Genomic DNA, 9,887 nt, shown 5'->3' with positions numbered 1-9,887 from the left:
GGTGGTGTTGGGTATACATATTTAAAGGTAACGTGTGCTGAAAAGCGTTATTAGTTGTGGTGTAACAGAAACTTTCATGATCTGGAAACATGTTTGCTTTATTAAGAAGTAAACTTATAGATAGTATAACACCTGGGAATATTACTGGAACCCTAACAAGCTCCCTGTCATCCATGAGGTGTATGTGACATTAATCTGACAGATTAATATTCAACAGATTATGTTCAAATAAGGATACACAGAGTTTTGCAATTTTATTTTTCAGGACACATACAACCATAGAGTTGCTGTTTCAAATAATATAGAAAATGCTAAACAAATAATTACATGTTTTTCTAGACTATATAACAATTTTTCTACATGTAGAGTTTAGGGTTTTCACAGACTTGTAAGCATTGCCAATTGACCTCATGGCTAAATTTTTTAATTGTTCTATATGAATCATTGAGTGTGAAACTTCATTTGAAGACACCCAGGCAACTTACTATTCATTTCCCTCTCCCCCTACCCCCTTTATGTAAGATATGCAAAAGCAAGAATGTAACTTTGGAAGACTATATGCAAAGCCTGCTCTGTTTCATAAGAAGCTTGACAAAAATTCTGCAACACAGGCTCTATATTCTGTGGTACATCAGTCTCAGCAAAATAGAGATTCTACAGTACCTTCAAATAATTATACACTAGTTAAGAACTTTCCTTGTCTTAAATATAAAACTGAACAGTGCAATTAGTCTTGCATCCCCCACTATTTAATGTGATACTTCGCTGATTTTTTTATATTACATTTCTGCTAAATCTTTAATTTTCAACATGCTGCATAACTTTATATTGAAAATACACAAAACTATGTTTTTGAGGGAAATGTACTGAGTTGGATATTTGGAACTTATGACTTTCAAAGAGATGGAGGCATTTGTTATCTGAGATATGTTAGCAGGACTTTAAAAATACCAGCACAATTCTATTCAGATTCCAAGTAGATAAAAAGCATTATTATCCAACCTAGCTCTTTCCGTGTCTGCTTACTCATGTAGATAACACCTTTATTCCTTTGCACTTGTCTAGAATGCTTTCTTCACAACCTTATGAACTAAAATGATTCCTGTCTCTGTAGGAAGAGGGTTCTTGTCATCAACACTCTTAGAAATTGCTCTACTTTTTGCACATGTGCTGAGGCAGAAGTTCAGAAGAACTAAAACATCCAACTGATCTTCCCAGAGCTGATAATCCTTTAGAGCAGATCCCTTATCAGATGTACTTTATGTCTGATATAAAATATTCTATCAGTAATTCGACAGAACTAATAATCTGCTACATCCTGCAGGACCATATTTTGAGACTGTAAAATTGATCTGTTCTAAAATAATTGACCAAAGAGGAGAAACTGAAAACTGATCATAGAGGCTGAATTCTGGCTTTTATGATTCTGATACAGATTCCTGATTGGGACTTTTAGTCGCTTCATAATGCAAATATTTCCAGATTTTAGATACGCCATCATGTATCTATCAGTATCTACAGGCATTTGATATTTCATAATAAACACTCTTTCAAGCTATGGTTCACAGGCCTAATCAGTGACTCACTATTGTTTTTGAGAAAAAACAATCACTTACAAGTAGTAATGAGGTCCATGATGACAGGTTTTCTTAAATGTTTAAGTCATTGCTCATATTAGTTCAGTTAAAATTTAATACAGGTTTTCAGGATTGTTTTGTTAATGTGTGACAAAGTTCCATTTTCAAAATGATGAACATATTAAAAATTGGGTAATCGCTGGAGTTCAGAGTACGTTTGCTCCCAGAATTGAATATTGTGCCTGCTTCTTGAAAATCAGCATTTTTTAATCCCAAGAAGGTATGAAAAAAATAAAGCCATTCCATTTTGAATAGATTTCAAAAAGCATACAGTATACTGGAAACAATATACTTGTATAAAAAAAATGTCTCTTAGCAGTGTGGTCAGTAGTATATCAAAGTTGTGTTTCTTCCCTGGTGTCTTGTCCCACTGTATTGCAGAAACTATTTTTTCGGCTAGGTGCGGTATTTGGAACATAGGCCAGTGGATCAGGTCGGATCAAGTAACTAAAAAAAGAAATCACATCTTTTATGAGAAAGGCTGGACATAAAAAAAGATAAAATACAGAAGACACCTTAGAGATAAAATGGCTCAGAGAGGAATCAGTTTTGTAGACTGCACTCCCTTTTGCCTTATTTAAGAATAAGAAGGCTAATTCCCTCTTTCTGGACACATCTACACAAGATATTTACTGCAGAGTAGAGTAATTAGCTCTGCAGTAAACTTCTCATGTCAACCCTATTAGACCGCAGGAAGCTAATTAACTTCGCAGCAGGGTAGTACTTGTAAATGCATGTAAATATAAGTACTACCCTGACTCTGCAGCTCTGCATGCATACAGTATTTTACTCCACAACACTGCACGGGCAAATGCTGAGTCAGCTGGCTGGGGCACAAGGGTACTGACTGCCTGCTAGCCCCACAGTGGAGCACCCTCATTGTTCAGCCAGCCCCTCCACAGCACATTAAGTCAGGTCAGAGCAGCCCTGGGCTGGCAGGCTGACCCCCTGGGACTCCTGCCAACCTGGGATTGTTCTGATCTGGTTCAATGTATTATGATCCCACGTGTACAGATAAACACAATGCCTTGGAGCAACAAACTCTGGTGCATATTGCTTCATACTAATAGCACATACAGACACACCCTCTAAGGATAAACAATGTATTCTTTTTTATATTTTCCGATCAAATTATTACACAGATCAAAATGTATCCCACAGGAAAACTTTAGAGCCTTGTTAAACTGAAAGAAGAAATCACTACTTTTCTTTCCTAGCATAGAAGTGTTTTTGATTTTTTGTTCCTTCCATTATTAGAATTTTAGTCTATAATCATTGCTTTACATCCAAATAACTCTGCCAATGACTACAGAGATCTAACAGAATACTGTAAACATTTGAATGTCATATGATTTAATAAATGGTAAAACTTCAGAATACATTGTTACTATTAAATTAAAAATTTTGAAAATGCATTTTTAAGGAGAAAAAAATACCCCTAGCTTACTAACAAAGGACTAGTTTTTAGGCCACTTTATGTCCAGAAAGCTATGTAATAACAGTGAGCACTTACAATGATTTTTGTAAGAATTTATTGGACAAAATAGGAGTGATTTGTTAATATTTATAAACTCCTAAAAGTATAAATATGTTAAAGGAAAATGTTCTGCATCACTGTTCAGTTTCAGTTTAGTATTTTTCTCTCTTTCATGGAAAGATCTTTTTTAAAGATTTGGAGATTTTTTCCCCTATTAATATATATATATATTATCCTGAAAATATATTAACCTATGCAAACTGAGTAAGCCCTTTTATTTTCTTGAGTAATTGATTTTGGTGGGATGGGGTCCTCCAACTCTCCTTGGGTCCCAGAATGTTTAACTGGATCAACATCTAACAAATTCTTTGGTAGTTCCCTTGTATCTACCACTCCTTACTTGTGACACATTGCTGTGTCTGTGTCTGTGTCTGTGTCTGTGTCTGTGTCTGTGTCTGTGTCTGTGTCTGTGTCTGTGTCTGTGTGTTTGTCCAAAGGCATGTGAGAAGGAGCAAGATGCAAGCTTTTGTAGATCCTAGATGCATCTACAGGAAATGTTTACTGCAGAACTGTCTAATTAGCTCCACAATAAAGTCTCAGAACCTACATGTGCAGTCCTATTAGGTCACAGTAAACTAATAAATGCTGAGACAGGTTAGTACTTTTAAGTACAAGAACTATCCTGTGGTGGTGTTATTTACTGCACAGTTATACATGTGTGGACACTGACAGGGCTGGCTGGGGCACACGGGTGCTTTAATGCAGGGGCTTCCTGCTAGCTAGCCCCATTCACAGTACATTGTGTTGAGTAAGAGCACCCCTAGGCTGGCAAGCTGGCCCCTGGGGCCCCTGCCAGCTGGAGTGCTCCAGCGAGGCTCAACATGCTGTGGTCTTAAGTGCACGTGTAAATATGGTGGCCAGGAACAATAAACTCTGGTGCAAGATGCGGTAGAATTTATTGCACTCTGCTAATAGCACATGTAGATGCACCCCCTATGGACAAATGGTTGCCTGTGACTACAGAGGACTGAATGTGATAACCAAGGAGGCCCCTGGTAGTCCTATGTTCCTATGAGGATTTCCTGAAATAAACATATAGTTATAGCCCTTCCAAGTTTTATTTCAGCTCACCCAGGAAGTGTCACAAACCATAGCAGCACAGGTTCCTGAGGCTCATGGGAAGCCCTTACACGCAGCCAGACCTCGAGCCAAGAGCTCAGGGCTTCCAAGGTCACTCAGAGCTTTGTGGCGGCCCTACCATGCAGACTGCCTGATGACCATGTGGGTATTCATTAGGATTAAACCCCAACTAAGACAGGGATGAGTTCCCCAGCATTTTATCAAGGTGGAAAAGCTCCTGAATTTTTCAGAGTATCACTGGGCATTTATACACATGGTCTGGTGGGGAAGGCATATTAATTAGTTATAGATTTCTCTAAGGTCAAATGATTTTTAGTTAAAATGCCCCTACTGCCATTTTTCAGCACAGGGACACTGGTACATGTGATGCTGGAGCATAGTAATTACCATGCTTCAGGAGATTCAATTGAGTATGCTCTGACACACTATCATTACAGTGTGTCAGAGTAGCTTTCCTGCCTGTGTATACATAACTATGACCAATGTGTCTGCTTTTAATCTAGCTGAAATTGGGTTAATCCTCATCAGAAAGTACAGAGGCAAGCAACAATGAAATACCTCTGGACTTTTTGAACCTTGAAGAGTTTGCCCTGGGTAAAGATCCTTTTCTATTTGTGTTGTTTTATTGAAATCATTTATGTAACTGTATTACCACTCCACCCAAAGAATCTGGCACAATGATCTTTTTCATCTCTCTCTCTCTCTCACAAACTCCTTGCCTGAAGAAGTTAAAACACAAGTGGGCTATGTGAGAACAATCTTTGCTTAAATTTGGCAGGGAAACCAATTGTTTTTGTAAATAAACCCATCCCAACTCAAGATAAAAAGTCAAAATAAAATATTTTGGAATTGAAATCCTGGAATATTTTGTTTAAATTAAATGTGTAAAATGGTGTTTCTGATAGTAGCTGCTGAGAATTATCTATCTCAAATTGCCATACTACTTTTCAGTTTCATATAGTTGCAGCTCTGAAGACCTTAGAAAACCTGAGCATTTATAGACATGTTCTGAGAGTGGTAAGGGGGGCACTTTAGAGTGGCTACCAGACCCACTCTAATTATAGCTCCCAGAGTGTCATGTGTATCAGCATCTCTCTGATGAAAAATGGTGGTAGGGGTGCTTGTTAACTAAAGCTTAAACAAGTTTTAGTTAAAGCACCCCCACCACCATTTTTCAGTGCTTCAGCAGTAATTTACCATGTTTCATCAGTCTCGATTTATCCTGTCATAAGTTCACCAAAGTCAAGATATTTTTGTGAAACATTTCAGTTTTCACAAACTAGCATTTTATCACTGTGACAATTTGGGAAATTCTTATGAATTCTATTGATGCTGGAGACTGTGCATCTGTTACAGACTGCACATTCCATTTTGAGAGCTGACCTTATCTTCTCCATTTTTTTGCACTCTGCAAAATTTCAAGATGTAATAACACAGGGCTAACAAGGGAGAGTCATGACATCTTGATTATCTTCTATTCACAGTTAAGTGCCATGAGCAAAGGGGGTCTTCTTATTTTGATGAAACAAGAAAGTCTACAGTACATTAATGCAACCTGTAATAATTACTCTATAAAAGTACCATTAATATCACAGGTGCTAACATGTTGCACTTCTTGGTAACCATGCAAAAATGATCTCAAGCAATGTGTATGTGTTATGACTATGTAACTTGTATCTTAATTATCTTAGACATGGATTTATGCTTAGGGCCTGATCCTAAACACAGGGAATTCAGTGGAAGGCATTCCACTAAGTTTTAAATCAGACCCTTAAATCCACGAAGAAAATTGAGCTTTGATACAACTGATGGGTAACCTTGGAAGGCTGATCTTGCAACTGGAGATCTAACTCATAAGCAAGAAACCTAATGAGAATATTAAATAATAGGAAGGCATCTAAGAGCTCAATGTCCTTAGTTGAATTGTTACTACAATTTAGAGGGGAAAGGGTTGTTAATTTGAATAACAGGGCGCATTAAAATGTGTTGGCCCAAATGAATTAGGCTTTTTTTTTCATTTTAATTTTCTTACAAGTGCATCAGTATTATTTCTCCTGGGATAAAAACAAGAAAAGCAATACTTTTCAAAGGATACAAGAAAGGTGAAAATGAGAAACTTTGTGTATCTTATGCCTTATGCCATCAACTTACACAACATCATTCAGCTCTAGTCTTGTATCTGGGGAAGGATTGATCAGGATGTAAGAAAGAGTGTTCTGATGATCATTCATTTCATCTGAAGGATAAAAAATATACATACAGGGCTTATTATATTATGCTCAAACAAATTTAAGAACAAAAGCTTTTGATAAACCAAGCTTAACATATTGTATCTGGGGCAGATAGCTTCCAAAAGAGTAACTTGTTAGATTTGTTTCCCAGCTACCCCATTTATTTTTGCTCAGCTGGAGAATTTGCATCCAATTTCCTTTCATTGGAAATACTTAACAGAGACTAATTTTTCCTTCAGAAAGGTAATCAAAATAAAATAATAGTAAATGAAAAAATGCAGCACAAAATCTATTAAAGATAGTGAATTTTGCTACCACAGGAATCACCATGTTGTCTGTATTTCCATTTTTGTAACAACTTTGCTAAGAAAAATAGCATGACAAAAATATTGTTAGCACTCAAATACCAAACAGGGAATATCATAATCAAACCTGGAGCTATAATTCCCTTAATGCTAGTGAATGTAATTCTCTATAATTTAACTTCACAATGCTTTTATCTATCACCTAGTGGAAAGCTGAATGGGAAAAAAAATCTTTTGAGGGAATTTCAATGATTGGCATTATGTTCCTTTTGCCAGCGTGGTACCTGATATTACATGTGCTTTTCTGGATTCCAAAGTGGCTCAGTGGGAAGGCGATACTGGGGTTAATGCTTAGACTTTTTTTTCTAAAAGTGCCATCAGCTTCTTACCTTCCGTGTAAAATAGAGGACTCTGAATTAAAAGGCATCAATGGAAAGAAGCCTACACAGAATGAAATACATGGCACAAGATGAAAAGCTGCACAGGGCAAAGTACTCAATGCCCTTTTCACCTCAGTCTTCACAGGCAAAGTCAGCTCCCAGACAACTGCACCTGGCAGCAGAGTTTGGGGAGGAGGTGAGCAACTAACAGTGGTGAAAGAAAAGGTTAGGGATTATTTTAAAAAGCTGAATGTGTACAAGTCCATGCACCTGAGGGTTCTAATGGAGTTGCCTGATGTGACTGCAGAGCCGCTGGATATCTTTGAAAACTTGTGGTTATGGGGGGAGGTCCCAGATGATTGGAAAGGGCAAATATAGTGCCCATCTTTAAGGGAAGAGGGAGGATCCAGGGAACTTAAGATCAATCAGCCTCACCTCAGTACAGGGAAAAATTATGAAGCAGGTCTGCAGGGAGTCCATTTCTAAGCACTTGGCAGAAAAGAAGGTCATTAGGAACAGTCAGCATGGATTCATGAAGGGCAAGTCATGCCTGACCAACCTGATTGCCTTCTTTGATGACATGACTGGTTCTGTGGATGTGAGGAGAGCAGTGGATGTGATACACCTTGACTTCATCAAAGGTTTTGATACAGCCTCTCACAATAATCTTGCAAGCAAGCTAAGGAAGTATGGCTTGGATGACTGGGCTGCAAGGTGGATAGAAAACTGGCTGGATCATCAAGCTCAGAGGGTGGTAGTCAATGGATCAATGTCAAGGTGGCAGCTGGTATCAAGTGGAGTGCCCTATGGATCAGTCCTGGGGCTGGTTTTGTTTAATATCTTCATAAACAACCTGGAAGATGGGATGGACTACACCCTCAGTAAGTCTGCAGATGACACCAAGCTGCAAGGAGTTTTAGATATGCTGGATGGTTTGGCCAAGGTTCAGAGAGAACTTGACAAATTGGAGGACCAAAAGAAATCTCATAAGGTTCAGTAAGGACAAGTCCAAAGTCCTGCACTTAGGAAGGAACAATTCTATGCACTGCTACAGGCTGTGGACCAACTAGCTAAGCAACAGCTCTGCAGAAAAGCCCCTGTTGGCTGCAGTGGACAATAAGCTAAATATGAGCCAGCATTGTGCCCTTGTTATAAAGCAGGGTAACAGCAAACTGGAATGCATTAGTAGGAGGACTGCCAGCAGATCAAGGAATGTGATTATTCCTCTATTCAGTACCGGCAAGGCCACATCTGGAACACTGTGTCCAGTTTTGGACCCCCCACTACAGAAAAGATGTAGACAAAATAGAGTCCAATGGTGGGAAATGAAAATGGTTAGAGGGCTGGGGAACATGACTTACAAGGAGAGGCTGAGGGAGCTAGACTTGTTTAGTTTGGAGAAGCAAAAACTGATGTGGGTTTTAATAACTGGCTTTAATCAACTGAAGAGTGGTTACAAAGGAGATTGTGCTAGACTGGTCTTGGTGGTGGCAGATAAAACAATGAGCAATGGTCTCAAATTCCAGCAAGGGAAGTTTAGGTTAGATATTAGGAAAAACTCTTTTTACAAGAAGAGTACTAAAACTGGGGAACAGGCTCCCCAGAGAAATTGAGCACTTGCAATACTTGGAGGATTTTGCAATCCAGCTAGACAAGGCCTTAACTGGTTTGATATAGTAGGGGATGATCCTGCTTTGAGGAGGCATTTGGACTAGATGACCTCCTGAGGCCCCTTCCAATCCTAATTTTCCATGAATCTATACCTTTAGACTATAAGTCTATAGGTATATAATTCTATACTTATAGAGTCTACACCTGCAGCCCTATATAATCACTGATGAGCACAATTATTCAAAGTTCCAAGTGGCCTTCAATACTCACTGTATCTTCAATGCAGGACATACCTTCCTATGGTTTCATGGCACCACTCAGGCCAATTAAGTGCCCTCACTGCTATGGGGCCGTAACTGAACTTCCCTTGAAGAGAGGTTTCATTTTCATTTTCTGATTCTGTCCATTTCAATGTCCTCTTTTTGTTGACATGAAAACTATTGAAGGATGAACCCTATTTCTCTGGAGAAGGCCTTTTAGAATCTTCACTGAGTAGGATCTAGGGGTATTTGCTATATTTTGAAGAGCTTCAAACATAGGCAGATATATAATTTACTAAAAGGGATGTGACTCTCAGACAATGGAGGAATGGGGGATGAGGTGTGGCTGGAGCCCCTGAGCTATAAGGGGACACGAGGGTGCTGGGCAATGAGCAGGTTCAGGAACTGATGCTGCTAGAGTCCCAAAGTTATTCCTGCCCCACTTCCAGAGCTGTTTCTGTCTTGCTACAGCTGTAGGCTGCTGACTAGGGAGGGTCCCCCCACCTATGCCTGCTCCCCACCCTACTCTTCAGTGTCCTCTCAGAGCTCTGCCCCTTTGGAGTTCTGGCTGCAGGGAGCAACTGTGTGGGCTGCTCAGCATGGCTAGGGACAGTGGTGGTGATAGCAGCAGAGAAATGTGACCACACCAGTGCATTCCCATAGATCTGACCCTGGTCCAGACATTGGGAACTTTAGGGCCAAACTCTGTCCCTTGGCAGTACTTATGGTAGTGGTTTAGTTCTATAGCCAAAAAGCCCAAGGCAGAATTGATCTAAGTTATGTGATTTTCTGTAAAAGGCCTAGGACGGATCACTACTGGCCCTGCTCTCCCCAAGACAAAGCGAA

At 39.2% G+C, this 9,887-nt stretch overlaps 1 protein-coding gene across 3 annotated transcripts in view; it reads right to left on the bottom strand.

Moving 5' to 3' along the window:
* Nucleotides 1-239: 239 nt before the first annotated feature.
* The window catches only part of KCNT2 (potassium sodium-activated channel subfamily T member 2), a 259,822-nt gene continuing 250,174 nt past the window's right edge, over nucleotides 240-9,887 (bottom strand). For all 3 annotated transcript variants that reach the window (XM_019530701.1, XM_019530703.1, XM_019530704.1), the window contains 2 exons: nucleotides 6,406-6,490; nucleotides 240-2,084 (listed from right to left, as the gene is read on the bottom strand). In XM_019530701.1, the coding sequence (XP_019386246.1) occupies nucleotides 1,973-2,084; nucleotides 6,406-6,490 (197 nt within the window). In that variant the 3' untranslated portion in view covers nucleotides 240-1,972. The remainder of the gene's footprint in view (nucleotides 2,085-6,405; nucleotides 6,491-9,887) is intronic.

This window comes from Crocodylus porosus, unplaced genomic scaffold, assembly GCF_001723895.1.
Source record: "Crocodylus porosus isolate Cpor-Errol unplaced genomic scaffold, CroPor_comp1, whole genome shotgun sequence".
NCBI lineage: Eukaryota > Metazoa > Chordata > Crocodylia > Crocodylidae > Crocodylus > Crocodylus porosus.
The sequence above is the reverse complement of the archived record's forward strand: the minus strand, read 5'-3'. Positions and strand labels throughout refer to the sequence as shown.